The 22,477-nt window shown below is 50.3% G+C and overlaps 1 protein-coding gene across 3 annotated transcripts in view; it reads left to right on the plus strand.

Moving 5' to 3' along the window:
• Positions 1–22,477, plus strand: part of PBX1 (PBX homeobox 1) — a 126,932-nt gene that overhangs the window by 86,401 nt on the left and 18,054 nt on the right. For all 3 annotated transcript variants that reach the window (XM_064664283.1, XM_064664284.1, XM_064664282.1), the window contains exons 3-5: positions 17,811–18,055; positions 20,349–20,539; positions 21,487–21,622. In XM_064664283.1, coding sequence (XP_064520353.1) covers positions 17,811–18,055; positions 20,349–20,539; positions 21,487–21,622 — 572 coding nt within the window. The remainder of the gene's footprint in view (positions 1–17,810; positions 18,056–20,348; positions 20,540–21,486; positions 21,623–22,477) is intronic.

Raw genomic sequence — 22,477 nt, forward strand, 5'->3', positions numbered from 1 at the left:
TGAGGATTTCCGTGTCCCTGTCCTTTTCCAAGGCACTGCAGAAATGTCTCATGGCAGCACTCCTGGGTAATTGCTGCCCGTGGAAGGATCACAACCTGAAGACCGATAGGAGTTCTGGTCATGCCTTGTTGTTTTGGAGGCATCTCTGTGTGCTTGTCAGCAAGAAGGAGAGAGGGCTGGTTGCTCCGCAGAGCATGTTCTGGCTGTGCTGTAAGGCCTTATGAAGCCCAAAGGAGAGGGTGAAAGGGGCGGAGGAGCTGGTAGGATGAGCTTTATCTTTCCCAGTCATCTCCAGTGCAGATCATACCCAGCATGTCAGGGTGTCCTGCTGAAGGCCAGGAGAATTTGCCACTTTCTGGACCAGGAGCAGGGTTGGATGACCACGGGGTGCCAGTGGCTGGCTGTTTCTTGGAAGAGACAGCAAAGGCATCTTCTCTCTCTCCCAAATGAACGGGAAGCAGCACAGCTCAGGTTTCTTGTCTATCAGGAGCTGTGGACACAAGCTGTGACTCTGGTAGAGCAGGACCAAGGCTTTCCCTAGAAGATTACTGTTTAGGGGGAAGTATACCTGTTTGGAATATCCCATCTCAGAAACTCCAGGGGCAATGGATAACATTTAGTTCTGGGGAAACTGAGACAGGCAGTGCCCGGGAGTACTGCTCGGATCAACTGTGATGGCAGCCACCACTGTCTAGCATGTGGCAGTGACACCTGTCCCATCCTTTTCCACATCCTGCCCTTGGCTGCTCCATCCAGTGCCCCACAGCTTGCCCACCTCAGATAGCAGACAGGCTCCACAGTTGGTCCTTCTGTTGGATGGAGGCTTCAGAAAGCTTTTCTAGGACCATGGCTGGTCCTGCAAGGACCAACCCCCCCTCCTTGCCTGTGCCTGCTGGGAGCCTGCCATGCAAATAAAATATATCTGTGCCTCTCTTCCCCATCTACTCTCACTGGGGGGGTCTTGTGAACTGAGTCACCTCCAGTGTTCATCCCAGGCAGCCAGTGCAGGCAACAGGGGGAGATCTCCTGTGAACTACGCCGTCTTTGCTGTCTATTTATTTTAAATTTGGGAGCCCTTTGATGTCTGCCTTTGCAGCTCAGATTCTGCCAGGAGGCTCAGAGCAGCCTGTGTAATTAGCCCAGAAAAATGCCTCTTTCATGTGGGTCGGGGGACCCAAGCGGAGAAGAGATTTCCAAGGGCTTTGTTCTGCTGCAGAGAAATGTTGTTCAGGCTTTGGTGGGTTTCGACAGAGCTCTTCTCGCCCTTTCCTTTTTCTCCCACTGTGGGGTGGAGCTCGGGGTTTTGGCAGGGAAAGCGCACGTGGCGAGCTGCGGCTCTACGGGAGACTGGCTGTTCGGTGCTGGCCTGGGGTTTGGGTACGTGCAGAAGCATCTTGCACTTGAGCAAGGGATCAGCCAGACCCGTGCTCCAGCTGGCCCAGGGCAAGAGAAAAGACAAGCCAGATATTGCAGGACCGCTTCCCACGGCTTCAGTTTTCTTCCTTATTTGCCCTAAAAAGCATCCAAGGCAGGCGCTGCTCTCCCAAGCCCTGGTGTCCCTGCCTGCAGGCATTGCTGCTGCACAGTGCACAGCGAGGGTGTAAATCAGAGGGCAGTGATCCCTCTGACATCCTGCTGGTGGCATGTCCGGGCTCTGGGTCAGCTCTCAAGCCGGTGATTGCTGGGGTCTGTGTTTGCTGTCCTGCCGGGGTGGTGAGAGCCACAGCAGTTGTGCTGTGACTCTGGGTGTCCTTTCTTGCACCAGGGGTTTGCTGAAGCACGGGAGGCCCTTTGGGTTGCCTTAGGATGACAGGTTGCAGTTTTCAGCCTGGCTTTTTCCCTGCCTTTCCCTCTGCCCTTAAGTCAGCAGTGGCAGATCCGTGGCAAACAGGCCATGTGCTTTTCTCTTGATTTTTGGTGTGAGTAGGGCACTGCTGACCTCACTGTGCTTCTGCATCCACTAAAACCTTTTATCCTTGTGCATCATCCTGAATGGTCCTGGATCAGACCAAGAAGCACCCTCCTGTAGGTGCTGCTGTCCTAGATGTGCTTTTGTCCCTCTCCTGCCTTTTTTTTTTGAGGAAGGAAGGTGCGTTGCTTTTCAACCTAGGACCCACCCAGGTTGCAGTGGTACCAGCAAAGAGGGGCCAGAGATGCTCTGGCAGGAAAGGTAGAGACGTTCTCCTGCCCTAGGAGGTGGATGCATTGGCAAACTGTTTTTCAGGATTCTATGGCTTGGTTTGGGAACATATATCTGTGTTGAGGTGATGGGGGGTTGATGTGCTCTGATCTTCCCTGTGTGACAAGATCTCTCCACTTTTAAAGCAGCAAGAGGCTGCTTTATTGAAAATTGAGCAGTGAATGGATTTGATTTCCCCCATGCATTTTCTCCCCTGGGACTTAAAAAACCACAACAAGCAGCCCTAACCTACCCAACAAACCCAAAGCCAACGGTAATTACATTTCTCCCCACACTGGGGCTGTGCCATCATGCTGCAGAGGTCTTAGCTTCTCACTGTTGTTTCTCATGTATCTCTCGCTTAAAGACATGGCACCATGTTCCTGCCTAGAAGGGAGCCATGGGGCCTCCCTGGGGAACCTGCTCCTCTTCCCAGATCTGATTCCTTCAGCATTTACTTGGGGGTGAATGGATGCAATGGAGCCCCCTGCACGTGAGGTCCCTGGTGCCTGCATGTGCTGTGCCTGTGTATCTGTAGGGTGCAGGTTATATATGGGATTATGGTATTTAGATCAGGTTAATGAGCACACAGGAGAGCGAGGAAAATGGATCATTTATGGTTACTATCTGGCTACTGTCAAAATAGGGTGTTATTTTGACGGTTGCTTTGTCTTTGCTCTCCGAGCAATATGAAGGTAGTTTCTTAGCAACAAAACTGTGTTCGCAAACAACACCGGTGAAAAACAACCCCCCAGAAAAAACGGAGGCGGCCTCCAGAGCACCGTTCCCGTGTGTCCCCTGGCCACGCCACATCCCCTAATTAAATGGAGAATGTGTTACCGGACAGCAGGGGCTTGTCCATGGTTGTGGTGTCATGCAAGCACTGCCCTGGTCCCCACTGGAGTGGATTGCTTGGGATATGATCACCATCCTTTTGCAAATGGGTAAACCGAGGCAGCTTGGGATGAGTGTTATGGGGTGGTCTTTGGGTGACACAGGAGGGTTTGAGCTTCTGCTGAGTGATGCTTGCCATCACAGTGCTGACAGGCACTGTCTCGGCCCTCTCTTGGCCAAGGTCTTCTCCAGGGTCTCATCCCTGTATCTCAGATGGATCCCAGAAGGAAGGCGGGAGGGAGCTGCCTGCAAGCCATTTTGGCAGTGGTTCTCCTGTGCAATTTGGAGTGTCTCTCCTTTGAAGGCAGCACTGGGCCTGGTGTCTGTGCTGACGTTGGAGTCCATGAGAGCAAGCGGTTCCTCCAGCCAAGTATCTGCCAGGCTGTGTCGGGAGAACTTTTATCATTTCTGTCACAGACATCACAACTCGCTTGTCTTACCATACATCTTCCTAAATGTGACAGAATATTCAGCTGTTATTAATTGAATACTCTCTAATTTAACTGCTTAGCAGGAGGGAGAGCGACTGGTTTGTCTCAGCACCGAGAGCTGCTGTCGGGCACGCAGGAGGTTTTGGGGTATGGAGAAGTGATTTGTGGAGTGAAATGGGGCTTTCTTTAGTATGTTCCCCTCCCCCGCCCCCCCCGCCCTGCATGGGCCTGATCCTCATCCTGCCAGGGAAGGGTTCCAGCATCTGCTGTGGCTTCTGGTTCTGGGGCATATGGCCAAGCCCAGGCTGGAGATGCTGAGGGCATTGCTGCTTCATCCCATCCTGGCATTACTGTATGGAGATGGAGGGAAAGGAATATCCTGAGAGCATGGCCAGAAGCTGGTGATGCTCCCTGGGTACCCGGGACAGAAGGGTGATTTGGACTGCCTTGTCCCACTCTCCATTCAGGAGATTGGAGGTGACACCTGCAGCATGTAAATCCCTTCTTCTCTGTGAAGCTCCTTGAAGCAAAACTCAGCTCCTTCAGTGGTGTCCTTGATACAGTCACATGCCTGGCCATCCCCTCATTCCCTGGCAGATCCCAGTTATGACTTCCTGTCTTCTTCCTACTCCTTAACATCCACATCCAGAAGCACCAGAGATGTCCCACGTGCAGACTGGTTGTTATCATAGGGTTGCTGAGGAGCTCTGATCCTTTAGAGGACATGGGGGGCACCCCTCCTTACTTTCACCTGGGCAGCAGGCTGGTGTGGGACCGTCCTCTCCAGCCACCCCAGCCCTGTGCCTGCTTGCACACGTGTGTGCTCACATCTCCCTGCTGCTCTCCCAGAAAGTTCAAAGCCGGAGTCAAGTTTATTGTTTCTATCTCGTTTATTTTAAGTATAGTTTTACACTTTATTATATGCTGTGACATCTTAAATGGAGCCTGTCACTCTATCTTGACTACTGCTAGGGGCTACAGCCACTTACTGTGTCAGGCTTTTCGGCAGCCCTGATTAACGATATCAAAAAGAATGGATCCCGGCACAGGCACAAGCACAAAAATCAAGGGCTGATTTGCATACTCAAATTTTACAACACATCGAAAGCCTATGGCCTGTGCAGGTACTGCCCTGACACAGCCCATGGATGCACATTCCTGCTGCCACACATCCCTGCGTGCGGGACCTGTACATGCTGGTAAGGGTTGTGCACACCTAAGTCTTATTTATTCAGTGTCTTCAGCCAAAATGAAAAGCGTTACCCTTTTTTCCCTGAGTTTTTTCCTCTCCCTGGACAATATATCAATTAGGATAGCTAAACGGAATAATATTTTTTTTCTCGTGAGCCTGTTGGGATATGTTGCAGAATTACCCAGGCAAATGCTTTTTTTTTCCCTGAAAGTAACATTTTGTTAGGTTAATTCATGCACTGGAGAAACAAACTTTCTGTTCTTCCAGTCCAATCTCCACTTACAAGTCAGGTTTTTGTAACCCTGTCATTGAAATGCGAGGTAGCCTACAGTAATTTGAATATTTCATTCTGCCGGCTGCTAATGCACTCTGCATTACAGATGGTACTTGCTCCATCCTTCTGGACTGGGTTCAATTATAAATGAAAGTAGGGAGCTGAGATTTGTCTTTTTGTCTGTGCTTAGTTGGAATAACACAATAAAGCTTGATGGGTAAGAATTCCTCAAGCTGCCTCTTCTTCGCCTGCGACGTCTCCGGTGTAGCTTTCTCCTCTCGATAGCGGATCCCACTTGCCTTTCAAGTCAAGCCTGGAGTATTTGGGTTGGCAGTGGTGGGGTTTTTCACAAGTCATTTTTGGCTCAGATGCAATGTGTCCCCTTTTTGAAAGCTCTCGGCTCAGTCCTCCTCTTTCTCTGTTTATTTATTGGGCTCTGCATCCCCTTTTGCATCGCAGGCCAGGAGCGGTGGTAGGAGAAGCCTGCTCGGGCTGGGGAAGGAGGGTGCTGCATGGCTTTTGTGGTGGTGGGGACACTGCTGGGATGGTGGGGACATCTTCCCTCCCAGTGTGTCCCTGTTGACAGGGGCAACAACCCGGTCTGCGGACAGAGAGGAGCGATGGGAATGCAGGGCAGCCCTCCTCCATCCCAGGGTTGCTGCCATGGACTCTTCTGAAGGCCCTGGGAATAACAGGGCCCCTAGAGATCCAAAGAAAACATTTACCTCTGCTTTGTGATTAACAAGAAGGGGGGTTGCAAGCCTCCAGCCCAGCTGCACGGGGGCTCTATATTACATACAGATGCCTTCTGCGAGCTCCTTCCCCATCCCCGGCCGGTAAAAGCAATATTGCCGAGGGAGTCGGAGGAGGTGAGGGCAGGGCTTTCAATTTGGTTTTACATTTACAAGGACCAGATGGCCTCGCTGGAGATGATCTTTGATCTGGGACGCAGCCGGAGTTGGGCAAAGATTTTTTTTTTCTTTTTTTTGCTCCCTTTTTAATCTCCTCTCTGGTTCTGACGGGGGCCTCTCTTGCAGGAGCAGGGGGAGCTGTGTGTCCTTCTGTCTGGCCGGTGTGCTGTGGGTCTGGGTGTCAACCCCCCTCTGCCCCAGGGCACTGCCAAACCCTGGAGGTGGGTGAGCTTGGTGGTAAAGCCCTGAGTGGGGTTGTCTGAGGTAGAAGGCAGAGCCGGATCCCGTTACACCACCGCCCCGCAGCACGGAAATCTGCGTCAACAGCCTCTTGGATGGAATATAATTAAACACACACAGGCACCTCGAAACAGAAATGTCACTAATTGATCCTTTTTAATTATTGTTCCCATTTTCTCTGGTGTCTCGCACCCTTCCAGCAGCGCGGAGGTGCGGGGGCTCTCTCCTCCCATCTTGCCTTGCCAGTTTTGGGTTTCTTTCTTCCCCGCACATGTTTTGAATGGAGCGGGAGTGAAGGCATCCGATCCTATTTCACAAGCGCTTGGACTCTTGCAGCACTCTCCCTCCTGTCCAAACAGATCGTTTACAGAAGGGGCCTCTATTTAAAGAAGGAACTGAACGTTCAGAGCTGTTTTCTGGCCTTAAAACGCTGCCGACCGGCTGTTGCCTTTCAAAGAGTCGGGCTTTGTCTGGCGCGCTCGAGGACCGCGTTTGACGCCAGGCTCAGCAGGTCGGCGCGGTGGTGCGAGGGACTGAGCATCGTGCAGAAAATGTGCTCGTTTGTTTGCCTGGGATCATTGTATGGCAGCAAAGTTGTGTTCAGGAGAGCATGTCTTAGCCCTGGGAGCTTGATGGACTGTCTAGGCTTGGGCAAACCTGACCTCTCTGCGGTGTTGTGAGTGGGACAAGCTTGGAAACCAAGCGAATGGAAGAGGAGCATTCAGGTAGTTTTTGAGGGGGTTTCTGTATGGCATAGAGAGAAAGACCTAGAATCATAGAATCATTTAGGTTGGAAAAGACCTTTAAGATCAAATCCAGCCTTTAGCCCAGCACTGCCAACTCTGCCACTAAACCATGTCCTTAAGTGCCACATCTACATGTCTTTTAATACCTCCAGGGATGGTGACTTGTGCATAAGTCTGCAAGGATTTACAGGAACGTTTAGTTCTGGGGAGTTGTGGTACTTCAAAAGCACAGGGGGGTGACATGCATCCAGGCTCCGGGGAGGCTGGCTCTGGTCCTGCCTTAACTGACATCTGTAACACTGAAAGTAGATGCCTGAAATTGTCCAGTGGCTGATGTGTTGCATCTAAATATTGGCTACATTACACTACAGGAGCTGGAGTGGGATTTCCAATACCCCTGGCTGTGCTTTCTTCTTGTGCTTTGCGCTTGACCTGTCCTCAGAGGCATACAGCTTACTTTCAGATTTGTCATTGAAAAGGTTTTTAATTGCCTGCTGTCATGGCTGGGGAGACATGGATGTGTGGAGGAATGGTTTCTAATGCTTCTGGAACAGGAGACTGTCTCAGGGAAGAGCGGAGTCCAACCTCCATAAGGCAGACTCTGGCCCATGGCTGACCTCAGAGGAGACGGTCACCGATGGTAGAACTTCGTACTCAGCAGTGGCTACAGTCTCCCCTTTGCCAGGGCAGTAGGTTTCCTACTGCAAAGTCCATTCCTAATGGGTGGAGAATCCTTGCTTCGTAGTTCCTTCTTCCTTCTCTTTTGCTTCTCTCTTGTCTGTATGCACCAAAAAAATGATATACTGTTCCTGCAGCCACCTTCTCCAAGCACCCAGGCTGCCTTCAAGTGATCAGAAGATTGACAAGGGCCACGCTCAGCTCTTGGGCTGCACCAGGAGTTTGCTGCTGGAAATGGGAAGGTGGTTCTGGGCAGAGACTATGCCCATAAGCAGGAGATAGGGAGATCCCTTGGCAGTGGAGGGAGAGGACATGGCCCCAGGACACTTTGCAGTGGGAGCAGTTCCATGTGTGTCCCAGCTTTTGTAAAGATGTCTGTCGTTCTGTGCTGCCCACTTTGTCAGAGAGAAAGGGAGGGAAAAACCAGTGTATTCTCTGTGATGGCTTAGCTCTCCTATATTGCACAAGATCCCAAGTCTAGCCCATGGCAAGGCTATCAACTTGGCTACAGAGCAGCAGCACTCTCAGATGTGTGATAGGCAGTGAGTACCTTCAGAGTATTTAGCAAACCCGAGACTTGAGTGGGACATTGCCATCTAACGAGCTCCAAGCCAGCTTTCCTTGGACAGAGTCTCACAGGTCATCTTTTTTGAAGGATGGCAGGAGAAGAGAATCTGAAATGCAGCTTTTCAGCTTGGGTTCCTGCCAGTCTTTTTTCACTTATGACTTTCATGCCCCAGCCACTTTGTGCATTGAGCAGCCATTCGCAGTGTGTCCAGGGGAGATGACCTTTGGAGAGGGGAGCAGGCTGAAAAGGCAGCTTCCTTCTGGGGGAAAACCTCTCTTTGTTTGTTCTCGGGTTTCAGGGCTTGGCCCAGGGGAAGGGGGGGGGCGGAGGAGGTGGGGGGGAGTGGTCAAACTGGGACCCTTGTCCTCAGAGGAGCTCTGGAGGCCCCGGCTTCTCATTAACAGATTCAGCTCATTCAAAGGACCCACTTCTTTTCAGCAAAGAGAATTCATATGCAAAGCACCGCGCAGATCCCAGCCCAACTGGCGTTCAGAAAGGGGGTTTATGGCTGGACCTGACCTGGGAGCAATCCCATCTTTTGTTTGCTGATTTGTTCCTGTAGGGCTTAGGGAGCCCCAAGTCCACTCCATGCTCCAGGCTGGGATGTGTCTCCAGGCGTGACAAGCACCAGGTCTGAGCCATGTCCTGGGTGGGGACAATGATTTACTCTGTCTCTCAATGACCATTTGTGCTCTTGGTGGTGCAGGGGCAGCTTGGGTCCATCACCCAGACTCCACCAGGAGAAGGTGAAGTCCTGGCACAGGAGGTCTTGAAGGCACTGAGGCTTTTCTCCATGGTATATGGTCCTCTCCTGGCCAGGCCAGCCTGTGGTCAGTCATTCGAGTCACATCTGCTCAAATCTGACCCAACAGCAGAGCAGCACTGAATCTCACTCTGCTTTCCTTTAACTCCTGCCACTGCTGCTCTGAGCAGCCGGAGGTTGGTCCTGGTCCTGGTGGGATAGAGGAGGGTGGGATGGGGGAGGCTGGGTGGCCGTGCACAGTGTCTCCCTTATGGTGTCGTTGGTGTGGCTGGAGAATTTGAAACCTGCTGGGTTTGCCTGTGCAGATAAGGGATTGATTCCACTTCATGGCTGTAACTGGAGCCTGCTAATCCTGCCCTGTTTAGGAAAGGGAAAACTGCTTTGTGAGATAAGCTGAGTGTGGGATTGCTCTAGCCAGCTTCAGCATCACTCCCCAGCATCAGCCTGTTTCAGGGATGCATGAGGTGCTCAGTGGGATGGGAAGGGAACCTGTGTGCGGGCCAACACTTATCCATGCTCTTCCAAGGGCAGAGTACCAATAGGACAGGGTTGAGCCCTCGGTGCCCAGAGTTCAGCCCTGGTGTGATGGATTGGTTGCAGAGTGTTACTGGGCGAGATGAAGCTGATTTTCCTGATTAGGTGGAGTTGTGAGGGTCTGCTGCTCCATGGATGTGGCAGAGGTGGCTTGGCAGCTGCTGTGACTGGGCAGGGAGGAGGTCATTTGTCCACTGGGGGGGTGGTTGGCCTTGATTGCCTTGTTTTTAATTTTTGCAAGCACTTACAACCTGCTTGGCAATCTGTGTGTGGTGCAAGAGGTTCAATCAGCTCTGGCTCTGAGTGGTACCTGTCCCCAGATTTCAGGTGTGAAAATTACAGCTGGGAGTTTTGCTGCCGAAGCCGATGGGAGTTGACCACCAGCCTGCAGTGAAGCATCCGTGAGGAAAACATGGCTTGTGGGGTCAGGACTACAAAGAGAAAATTAGAAAATACTTAAATTTGATCCACAGTGTTTCAGTCAACAATGATGTAGCAATAACTGAGCATGTGGGGCCGGTGTCAGAAGTTTCCTTACCAGGCTCAGTTACTACCCATGAGCTAAACTGGTCGGCAGGAGCAGGATACAGGGAAGGACTGGAAAGACAAGCTCATCTGTCTTCACTCAGCTTCCCCACGGAGTCACATTTCATGGAGAATCTGGTTTTCAGTGATCACAGCAACATTGTGCCTTATTTTTGTGGCTATTTTAGATCGTTGTCCAGTTTGGGGGGGGATATTCTTTTCCACCCCCGTGTGTTAGTAATAATTTTCCAGACCTTTTGATCATTTTGCGGTTAGATCCTCGCTCGCTATGGCAACCCATTTGGCATTTGGGATGGGGTTAGGAAAAAACTGGTGCAGACTCTTTGCTAGTGCTATGAAATAAGTGTTTCTCTTCTGCAGCTTCGGTGGCACATGCAAGCTGCATCCTCCTGAAGTGATGGAGAGCTGCTGCTGGGAGCTGAGAAACTTTTTGACATGTGATAAATTCCCTTCTCCTGTTTCCCACACCCCAAAATTAAGGTTGTTTCTTTTTTTTTTTTTAATTTGTGTTGGATTCAGCAAATAACTTGGACACCCTCCACCCTGGAAAGGTGGGAAGTTACTGTTTTTTAAAGCAGTTTGATTGGTTTGAAATCGACACAAATTTTTATTAGGAAAAAAAAGAGGGGGGGGGGGAAATGGTAACATGAAGTGGGAGGGGATTTCATTTTTGATTTAGGAAGCATTTCTGATTGATCTGAATTTGGGTTGCGGTGCAAGTTCTCAAACTGGTGGTGGGTAGAGGAGAGCTGGGGGAAGTGACACTGCCCTGAGCATCTGATGCTTCTGCTGTTGCTCATGGCCTTGGTTGGGTCTCCATTTGGGTTCATTGGCCATGGCTGGAGCTACATGGACTATTGCTCTGAACTGATGTGACTTGCTCCCACCTCTCTGGGAGTATTTTATCACAGTTTTATGGACTCAAGGAACGCTTCTCCACCTTTAAAAGCATCTCTCGCAAAATAGTTTGAGTGCTCTGTTTCCAAAGAGCCCTGAAGGACACTCCTGTGCTGGGAGATGAGGTGGGTTTGCAGTGGTACAGGGTGGCTTTGTAGTGCTTCTGGGTGCAAGCCTCTTTCTTGATTTGTTGCTGGGATTTTTGGTTTGTTTTATGGCTGTGAAAATTGGTGGCAGAAACGGCCCATCAGTTTCACAGAGTTCCTCCTTTTTCTGGGAAATAAATAAATAAGTAGATGCACAAAAAGCCATTTTGCCAGCTGAATTTTTCCATGCCTCATCTCACGGCAGCCTGTTTTGGAAAATCTGAGCAAAAATCTGTTCATCCATTTGTAAGTTCTGGAAAGATTGGAGTGAGGAGGGGAACTTTTAATGTCAATTATAAGAAAAAAACATGAGCTTCTCTTAATTTCTGCTCCCTGGAAGGGCGTGTGTCAGTGTGTTTAGAAATTCTAGCTTCTATTCATGTTGGAAATAGGTATTTGCATTTTGATGTTGATTTTTCTCAGTGGCTTTATGTAGATGTGATGAATATATCCAGACAAGGTCTAAATCCCTGTGATTGCTTGACAGTGAAGTGCTCCACCTTGGTTACCAAGACTGTGATTCCCATTTAAGATGGACATCATGTGCTTTGCCAAGAAGGCATTTACGTTGCTGTGTCATGTGGGCCCTTGACTTGGCAGTGTGAAGACTCAGCTAGAGGTGCTTTAGCTGCCCCATCCCTGGAAATGTCCAAGGCCAGGTTGGATGGGGCTTTGAGCAACCTAGTCTGGTGGAAGGTGTCCTTGCCTGTGGCATGGACTTGGAATGAAATGATATTTAAGATTCCTTCCAACCCAAACCGTTCTGAGATTCTGTGATAAGATCAAAGACACTGAGTTTTCGTTGGTGTGGGGGATTTGCTGTTGCAGAAGAAAGTAGGCTGCAAACATGCTTGCATTGGAAAAAAACCCAGGAGTTTAGGTAGGTGCATGGAGTTTGGGACCTTTTCTGCACAGAGAAAGTTTGGGAAGAGCAGCTCAAGCCCATGGCATCATGAGTCAATCGAGGAAGCAAACCCCAAGTCTCCTGACTTGCTTGCAGCTACACATAGGAGTACAAGGAGGATGCAGCCAGCCTGCTGCAAGCCACTGAGCATGTAACTGTCCTCAAACATGAGGCAAACGGGAATATTCTTGTCCCAAGTTCAGTGCTGTTGATCTTCAGCATTCACAAATGTAGTCTCAGGCTCCAGGGAATATTGAGATGGGCTTAAAAGAAGGTGATTAGTTACTGGTTTTGTTAGGAGGGACATTTGCTGGCATTGTAGCTGTCCCTGTGTTTGCTGGCTGTTGTTTTAGACCTGGAGGTGTAAAAGCATATGTTTAACAAAAACAACCTTTTCCAGTGAGCTTGTGTGACTCCTGAAGCTGCATCTCCCCAAGATCATGTTGGTGATGGTGGCTAAATTGCAAAAGGTTGGAAGAGGGCTGATGTTCCAGGTGTGCTTTGAAACCAGGCTGGGCACTGTGTGGGTCTGTGCAGGAGTTTTGAGGTTCCCAGGGAGGAGCTGCAAAGCCTTCCTTGGCTGCACCACCCCTCAGGGGCACCCAGTGGTCCAGGAAAGGATTTGGGCTACACCTTGATGTGTGGGTTAGGTGTCATTGGTGGCAGATGAGTGTCTTGGTGGGGAAGGAGGCATCTCATCCCACAGTGAGAGCAGCTCCAACAGTGCCCGGCATCTCTGGTTTCCCCATGGGAAGGTCACACCAAAGGCCAGCTCAGCCCAACAAGGGAATTGTCTTTCTGCCTCTCCTGAAACTCTGTTGTTGGGTGGGTTGTTTCCACCCCCACCCCCTCGCCTCCCCCACGGTACATCTTAGGCACAGTGGAGGCAGGAAAGAAAACCCTTCTGAAAATCACAACGTAATTACTCCCATCTGCTCCGGCACTGCTTCCCATTTCTGCCTGCCAGGATGCTTGTCTCCGATGCTAAGTAGCACATTATTTTTGATAAGTTGCAATCATTTACTTGAAATCTCCTTCTCCTTTAAAATGTCCCCCTGGAAAGGCAATTCAGCAAGTTGGGAATGGGCAGAAACAACCATGAGAAAACTCCTTCAGAAGCAGCCGAGCTCGGGCGGGAGGGCTCCTCCCGAACTCCTTAAAGCCACCCAGCAGGTTTCTTGGTAGAGTGGCTTTGTTTAAACACCCAGCTACTGGGTCCAGCCCTTGGCTGGGGGTGTCAGCAAATGGGGCTGCAGAGGAACTGCCAGCTCCTGTCATTATCAGGAATCTTAACCTGGCAGTCACAGGAATTTCACCGGACCACGCTTCTGGCTGCTGAGGTCAGCGGAGAGCAGCCACACCAGCCCTGGGGAACCTCTTCCTTCCTTGTCGCAGCCTAGATTGGCATTCACTGTATCTTCTTCTTCCAAGATGTTCCCACTGCATCCCTGCAGAGGCTGTTCCCACTGCTCCACCTTGCCTTAACCTCTTCTGGTGTCTCCTGCTTGGTCTTTGGCTTCCACCCCAGAAGTCCTGGCTGGCACCTAACTGGGATGAGCACACCCAAGGAGAGACATGAGAATGAGAAGTGATGGGGGAGTGTGGTACCACTACAGCCTGCAGCCTCTTGTGAGGGTATATATCCCATGCTGGGAGTCTGGCTGGGACAGCCCCCTGTTTCCCACATCCCCTCAGCTTAAGGACCCTGACTACAGTAGGATAAACTGCTCCTTCTGGAAGAAAGGTGGAGCTTGAAGGTTTGAGCATCCTTTTCTGTTGTCTACTGCTCAGTCACAGTCTCCTGCTAAGCTTCTGCCATCACCCCCAGCATGATTGCCTTTGTAATGTAGTTCTTCTGGTGTTGCCTGCACACCTCTAATCTGGAGGGTTTGGAAGGGGTTGGGAGAAAAGAGTTGCTAAGTGGAAGCATTTTGGCATGGCCTTGGAGAAGAGAGGTGGCTGTGTGCTCTACTCCTGCACTTTTCATATTCCTTTGGGAAAATGCTGTCAGGAAAATGGAGTAAATAAGGAAGGGGAGGGTGGCATAGAGGACCAGAAGAATTTGGTACCCTCCTTCATGGATTTCTTTGGTGTCTTCACAACCCCAGACCATCCCCAGAGTGCTGTCCATTCCAAAGGCATTTGGCAAGGGCTGTTTCTCCTGCCCTGTGCCCCCCACCCTGGCTGTACCTCAGACTGTGTGGCTGCCCCACCACCCCCACCACACAGGTACTGTGGTGTGGAGACTCAGACACATATGGGGTGCTGGCTGCCCAACTCATGTGAACATGGAACTGGCTGCTCTGCAGCTGCTCCTTGGAGATGTTGGTGGGAAGCATCTTAAAGGATGTGGAAGCTTTGGTGACTCGATGCAGTTTCCACCCTGCATCCCTGAACTGCAGGGCAGACAAGGAGCCAGGAAGCTATTTTTGTCTTTGTCTTCTCACCTGCTTCTCTGAAGTCAGTCCTGCTGCCACTTCCCTGTGTCCTGCACTGCAGCCACACCACCAGCCCAGGACTAGGACTTGTCAACGTCCTCTGAACCCCGTGGCTATGATACCTTCCTCAGGAGGGAGAAGGAGCAAGTGTGTGAGCTGGGAGCCATTTCCCAGCTGCTGGAACAGGTCTCTGTGACCCTGGTGACATCCATGACCGGACTGCAGGCTGGTGGCTCGATGGTCCCCAGCTGCTCCCACTGCTGCCATGGGAGGTGGTGACCCTGTGACAGGGATGCTCCTCGGTTCCGCTCCACGATCAGCCGGGCAGGGACAAGGCACACGGCTTGGATTTGCTTTTAAAATGCACCCACATATATATGTGTGTATATATATAACATACATATATATATTTGCGTATGTGTGTGTGTATATATTTACACATAAAAACCCATCTTGATCAGTGGGGGACCTGGGCGAGGGCCGAGCACCATCTAGTGGCTTGTGCCGCGGCTCTGGGAGCTGCCAAGCCAGCAGGAAAGCAGCCAAGGACAGAAAGTCTTGCATGAATTTTCCTCCCCCCAGCTGCCAGTCGCTCTCTTTCTTCTTGTTCTTCCTTTTTTTCCTTTTTTTTCCCCCCTTTTCTTTAATCAGGAGCAGCAAATGGCGAGTCCTGGGAATGCCTGGATGCCTACATGCCTGTAGCCCCTTGGACCACCGGGAATCATTCTGCTTTAATGTATTCTGGTTTAATTTGGTGAGAGAGCAAGGTTCTTTCACCATCAACTGCCCAGGCAATACAGGTTGGGTGCTGCCTGTACCAGCTCACCCCGAGCCCCCCAGCCAGCAGAGCCACATCCCATCACAGGGGGCAGTTTGGAAGGCTGGAGCTGCCAAGGAGCCCAGCAATCTGGGCATCTTGGCAGGAGGCGTGTTGGAGCCAGGAACAACACCAGGAAGATAAAAAAGGAGCTTTTAAATAATCATTTTGTCTTCTCCTCGGCTGAGCACAGCTTTCCAGGGATAAATAGGCAGCATCAGTCCTGCTTAGACATGTTGGCCTTTCCATTTATTTACTCCCATGCCTTATTTCAGTCAAACAGCCGAGACCAGGCTGGCTCCACACAGTCCCCAGCTGGGCTTAGGTCACTGCTGTGGGGGCACATGTCCCTCCATCGGATGCTGGGAATGCACCCACCCAGCAGGTGCTGGTCCGTGCGTGTGGCACAGGAGTAAAGCTCACGGGAATACACAGTGCTTTTCATCAGGAAGCAGCTCTCTAAACATAAACTAATTAATCACTCGTGCCTACCTGTCAGGTCAATGATTCCTGAGATTTTTAATCTAAAAATATTCCCTTTTGAAATCCAGATGCGCCTGTTTTGGCAACTCTGCTTTTGATTTGTTTATTTGAGGTTCTTTTTATTATTTTTTTTTATTTTTAACCTGTGTTGCTTTCTTTTTGTATTTGGGCTTTTGATGTGCTTTAATTTACTGATTTTTTTTTTTTTGTCCTGGAAGAATAGGAATTTATTCTCTTTTATTTTCATAGCAAGTTTTTTCTCTCCCCGCTGTAGCCTGTCACCTTCCCTCTTCTCTTTTTAAGGAATTTGGCTACTTTTACCTCTTGTTTTAGTTTGGTGTCTGGACCGCAGACCCCAGACCATTTTGTTGATGAAATCTGTCCTCTCCCCTTGGATTTATTCATCGTGGCTGGGTGCCAGCAGTGCCGTGGGAAGCCTCCCGTGGTGGGGGGAGATGCCGGTCCTGTCTCCTCAGGGCTCGGCAACTGGCACCCAGCTCCAAATTTGGCAGTGTGCCCCCATTCCTCCGTACAGAAACGATCCTCCCTAGCGTGGAGTTATTTATTATTAGATCATTTTATTGGCTGTTTTACTCTTCTTGGAGGTTTTTCTCTCTTTTCTTTCCCCCCTGACCTTCCCACCTTTGTTATCAGTGAATATTTCAATACCAAAAATTTCAGTAAATGCATGAATGAAAAAGTGATTGAAATGAATGAATGAAATGTCCTGAAAATAGTAATTTCAGTAGACTTTGAGGCTTAAAAAAAAACCCACAAGCTCATTTTAGACTTAGCCAAACCTCTCAATTTTTTACTGATGATAGCTGTGTCTTTAGCTTATTTCAGAGTGAGGAAGACCATACTCTCTGGTTGCTGGGGTTTTTTAGCTGCTCTGGTTTTATTTCTTGTTGCCAACTGATTTCCCACTGCTTTTTGGTTTTATTTGAATGACAGGGAGAATCACTTGCTCTTGTTTATGCTGTGGATTTGAGGGGGGGTCATATTCATCTCAGGTGTAGTGGGCACAGCTTTATCCATGCAACGTTTCCCAGCTCTGCATGTGCAATGAGTGTGTGCTGGGGCTGTGTGTGTGTGTGTGTTTCATAAAGTGCTTGGAGCTCCTCTGCCAGATGAGATGGAGAAATACAATTAATTTCTCTTAGGAAATGCCTTTTTTGTTCACTCATCAAGGATTTATTGTATTTATTTCATTTATTTTGCAGCTGTGTGTGTGTGCATGCAGAGATCTCAAGTTTTCCTTCTGTTTTCAAACACAGACCACGGGGGGGGGGGGGGGGGGGGCACGTAGGGCATCTCCGTCCTTCAGACCTGGGACATCCCAAGCAGTCGGGATGCTCCCATGTTGTTTTTCCAGGAAAGCCCTCTCAGGAGAAGGACTTCTAGTTGGAGCAGTAATTGAGGCAGGGAGTACAAAGAGGGGAGGAAAATTCTCTCCTTGGAAAGTTGCTCTGGAAGGATTAATTTATTATTGCTGCTTTTCTCAGCATGGTTTAGACTTCAGTGGAATGTCTGGATTCTTTAAAAAAAAGCTATTTTCCAAAGAATAAAATTGATTTCATACATTTTTTGCATGTGCTCCCACTGTGTGGCTAAAAGCATGGCCTTCAAGCCCTCTCTGTCTGTATTTAACAATGAGGAAACCGAGGCACCATCAGCCCTGGGCTCTGTGTGTCTTTCTCTGCCATCTGGGGTTGATGTAAATGACATGTTGGGTGACATGAGAGGACCCCTGAGCAAGATGAGATCAGAGCTGGAGACTCCTAATTTCCCATCCCATGCTTGAGTTGGGATATGGTCCCTATCCCTTCTGGCAGCAAGAACGGGTGCATTTATTGGTTTTTGATTGGTGTTGCTAGTTTTGCTTCCTATTTGAACAGAAAGTGTGGATTTCTGGTTAAGCTCTGAGGTGAGCTCGCTGCCGGTTCTGCCCTACTTCTTTCCTGCAGGAAGGAGGGGAAGAGGTAGGGGGGGAAGCAGGGAGCTGGAGTGCCCCTGGAGAGCCAAGTAGCTGCACTTGGTGATGAGTACTTGGAGCACCAGCCTGTTGGGGTACCTTTTGGAAAGGAAGAAAAGCCCTGTTGATGGTCTAACTTTAGACGAGCATCCCCTTCCCTGAATTAAGTCCTCTCCCCTTTGTGTCTCTGGCAGTGCTGAGCATCCGGGGAGCGCAGGAAGAGGAGCCCACGGACCCCCAGCTGATGAGGTTAGACAACATGCTCCTGGCCGAGGGGGTGGCAGGCCCCGAAAAAGGAGGCGGCTCAGCCGCCGCTGCCGCCGCCGCCGCCGCGTCAGGAGGAGCCGGCTCTGACAACTCGGTGGAGCACTCTGACTACAGAGCCAAACTCTCCCAGATCCGACAGATCTACCACACGGAGCTGGAGAAGTACGAGCAGGTAACAGGCTCCTTTGCGGCAGAGGGGTGGTTGGTGGTCGTGGGACGGTGGGAGCAGGAGCTGGAGTGGGGGAGCTGCCGTTCGGTGCCGGCACTGTGGCGTGGATGAGCACAGCCTGGATCGCTACTGACATCTATTGTTGGGAGTGTATGGGCAAATGCAGCTGGGTATTGGAGTGAAAACATGCTTTTTTAGGGTTGGGAGAGCTGGAGTGTTGTGCTGGGATGTGGCATGAGAATACGCTCGGCGTGGGTTGCCCCTTGGATTTTTGCTTTCCGCTCCTCTCCCAAAATCTTGCCCACAATTGGCCTTGTGAAGGAGGAGCCCTCTTTATCTTGCTGGCCTCGGTGGCAACAGTTTTTTTCAAGCAAGACTTAAATCAAAATCTTCCTTGAATATAATTTCTGCTTGAAAAGCTCTTTTTCCAGAAAAGAATTTCTTTTTTTCTTGTGGAAAATTATCCTTAAAAAAGAAAAAGAAAAACTGTTTGGGTCATAAATGCAGCTATTGGTAACACTGACAATTGCATGAAGAGCTTCACAGACCAACGCTCAGAACCAGTTCCTTTCAAATGCTTCCAGATGTTCTGCAGACCTCTCTTCACCACTGCCCTTGTGGTTTCTACCCAGAGGTTGTGGTTTATGGAGTGTGAGCAAAAAGGCATCCCTCCTTTTTGGGTGCAGGATGGGCTCCACAGCCAGGGGTCAGGCAGGGTTTCAGGTCTCTGGTTTAGAGACAGCCCAGCCCCTGTTTTAGCTGGCCAACTGGATGTGTGGTGGGGATGAGGAATGTCCTACCCCTTGAGGTGCCACACTGGCCAAGCTGAGGTACATTAGCTGGGTGCCCCTGGGTTGGAGCTGGAGTCAGGGTGGCCAGGCAAGGCTCTGGTGTTGGAGAAGCCGAGTGCTGTCACACCATGAAAGACGTTTTGGCAGGGCATTAGAGGAGGCAGGGAGCAGGCAGAAGGCTGGTTAGAAGAATGACCTTTGGTGGCTCTCCTCAGCCCTTGCTGTCACTCCCTCAAGGCACGGAGACAGGGTTGTGCGATAAGAGGAAGCTTCAGCCATGGTGGGAGTGGAGAGCACGTCAGGGCTCCTCTTTCAAGGCCCCAGGCTGAAGAGGGAGAGAGAGACCTCATGTCCCCTGCTACCCGAGTCCAAGGAGAGGCCCTTGGCACAGACAAAGACAGGCTTCAGGGATGGACCTTACCTTCTGCTCCTTCCTCATCAGCTGAAGCTGGGGATGGGCAGTTGGAGGGGCTGTGCTGGCCTCGGGGGTGTCTCCTTGTTGGATCTGAGCCGGGGTGGGGATTCAGCTTGGAAAGGTGGGGTGTGACATTGGAAGTCAAGCTCATGTCACTTGTCCACAAAGCCAGTACTTCTTACCCCTGCTTGCCCCTTTTTCCCCATGATAGGATGGGAACTGGGGACTCTGTCCCCAGAGCAGCTCCCACATCCCAGGAGCACCAAAGGCTTTTCCAGCCATCAGTGTCCAAATGCTGCCCTCAGCCTGGTTTCTGGGGCTTAGTTCTGGGAATCAGAGGATCCCATCATGCCCATGAGTTGCTTGTGCAGATGAAAGAGAGGGCAATGAAGTGGCCTTCATCTGGCCTCAAAATCCCTGCCTTGTCCCCTCTCACTGCCCTGTCCTCTCGGCACAGCATGGGGACAGCAGAAGCAGCAGACAGTGCTGTGCCAGCAGCAAACTAATTGGGATTGTTACCTGCTTGCCCTTACTTGTCAGGGCTCCTGCCTCAGTCAGGCTTTAATTATTATCATTATTTACTTCTTATCTGATGTGCCAAGAATGTGGAACAGGGCTCTGTTTCTCTGGGACCTGCTTCTGTGAAGCACAGGGGGCTCTGCAGGACATGTGGTGGGGCTGTAGGAGGAGGGACAGTGGGTCAAAAGGTTTATGGTCTTCCTCGGACACATCCATAGCTCCTCCAGTCGCAGCCAGAAGAACAGTGGCTGGGACTTCTTCATGCTTTATATGAACCCTATATGAACGTTCCCCAGCTCCATCCATGATTCCCCTGAGAGCAAAGAAATCAGCTTCTGCTCTTCCCAAAATGTTTGTTGGGAGTCTCATGTTCTCTGCTTGGCAGATGAGAGAAACTTCTCTCTCCCCCAAGTGCCAGCACACTCTTGATCTTGGTCTGCCCTGAAAAACCCCAACCACTGAGGTCTTCACTCGGGTCTTCCTCCTTAGCAGCACTGTCTCTGTCTTGTCCTCGACACTGTCGAATGACCTTCCGATCCTGGGGTTTCTTTTGCTTTTCTTGCCATCCCAGGCATGCAACGAATTCACCACCCACGTGATGAACCTGCTGCGTGAGCAGAGCCGGACCCGACCCATCTCACCGAAGGAGATCGAGCGGATGGTGAGCATCATCCACCGCAAGTTCAGCTCCATCCAGATGCAGCTGAAGCAGAGCACGTGTGAAGCCGTCATGATCCTGCGCTCCCGATTTCTGGACGCACGGTGAGTTCATCCCACCCTTCTGCCCACCATTCAGTGTTGTTGAGGCCTTGGAGAGGTGTTCAGAGGTTCTGGAGTGAATTCAGGTCCATCTGAAGGGCCGTATCTCCTGGTCTTGAGCCGCAGAGGTTATTTACCTTCCCTTAGTTGTCTGTGGCTCAGCAGGGGAGGGGACAGCAATTCCAGACATCCAGCTTCTGTCTCGAGGAGGCTCCCAACTGTACCTTGAGAATTGCACATCCTGGTTTTGCTGTGGCAGAAGGAAATTCTCTGGCATATTTACAACAGTTCTCTGTGATGAAAATGTGCACTTCAGTTAGGGATGAAAGCGCATCCTCCGGGCCATCCTGTCCCCTCTAGATTCCTACCCTTTTCCTACTGTTCCCATTGTCCCAGATTTTTGATTTGCTGTAAAATTATTTCATTTCCCAAGCTGACTACATGTAGACTGTGGCTTGGGCTTCAGCTTGCAAAAGGGAGGAGAGGCAGCTACACTGGGGCTACAAGGAAAGAGATAGCAGACAGATAATGCCTATGTGTAATTGGAACAGACTTCCCCAAGGATATATCCAGCGCTGCTTCCTCAGCACAGAGCTTTGCAGAGTAGCAGTGATGTCTTTGGCCACGACAGCCAGGTGTCAGGAGTCACCTTCCCAGGCAGAGGAGCTGGATGCCAGTTTTCAGACTCTTCTGTGAGCTGGAGGGTACACAGGGATAGTTTCAGATGGAGAATTACTTGCTTTGGAGGGTGCTGAGAGAGGTGTCACCAGAAGGGTGCAGAGGAGAAAATTCCTGGCCGTGAAGTATTGCACTCCATACTCCCAGGAGCAGGGGAAGGAGGGAGGGAAGTTGGAAAGTCAGAGTATGTAAAATTACATTTCTATTTCTAGATCCCTGGCACTGATTCCCTTTCCTTTTCCTTCTATTTCTCCCTCTTTCTCCATGTGAAGGCGGAAGAGACGGAACTTCAACAAGCAGGCTACGGAAATCCTGAATGAGTATTTCTATTCCCATCTCAGCAACCCTTACCCCAGTGAGGAAGCCAAAGAAGAGCTAGCCAAGAAATGTGGCATCACAGTCTCACAGGTAAGAGAGATCAAAGACTGTACTAATGGGAAAGCTCAGCGTGGTGAGGGGCGTTCCAGACCTCAGGCAAGTCAGTCACGTCCCAGTGTTGAGCATTTAATTACTTAATGAGCTTAGTACAAGTTAGTGAGAGTGGATGGGAGAGCAGATGGCACTTGCAGATTGAACCTATGGATGGAAAAGGACAGTCTGGGAGAGGATTTAGAAGGGATGAAGACTTCACGGAGCGATGGCTGTGTGTGCAACTGAGGTGTTAACAGCACAGAAACTCTGTGGTTCCACCCAGAGAGTCAAAGTCTTCTCCTCAAGGAATTAGTGCTGGACTGGCTTGCAAGAAGAGATTGTTTGAGCTGAAAGTCCATTCTTTAAGCCAAGGGATTAAAAGCAGTGGGAAGAGTTGTGCAGATTTTACTTGTTAAGGTGGGATGGACAGGTCCTGGTGGGAAGGATCTGGGTCAGACAGGCTAATGGCCCAAGGAGGATGGTCTTTCTCAGGGTCATTTCTCTCTGTCATTACCCTTGTGCTGCAGAACGTGACATCTCCCTGACTTGCTTATCCCTCAAAAAAGAGCAGTCAATAAAGGCAAACTGAATCATTTCCATACATTCAAGGCAGCCATGTAGTTTCTGGAGTCTGTAGCTTTGACCTGGGAGCTGCTGGGATTTGTGAGGAGTGCAGTCAGTCCTTGAAGTGTTCAGCCCTACATTGCTCAGGCCTGCCCTTCTTTATTTCCTCTCATTTTGGAGGAAGCTGTGTGGTTGAGAGCCAATCTGTGTGGCCTCTGGTAGGCTTGTCCTCATGTGAGCTCAGTGGTCCCTCTAGGCTCCCGTTATGTTCCCTGTCTTGGGCTGCTT

Source organism: Pseudopipra pipra, chromosome 9 (genome assembly GCF_036250125.1).
Source record: "Pseudopipra pipra isolate bDixPip1 chromosome 9, bDixPip1.hap1, whole genome shotgun sequence".
Lineage (NCBI taxonomy): Eukaryota > Metazoa > Chordata > Aves > Passeriformes > Pipridae > Pseudopipra > Pseudopipra pipra.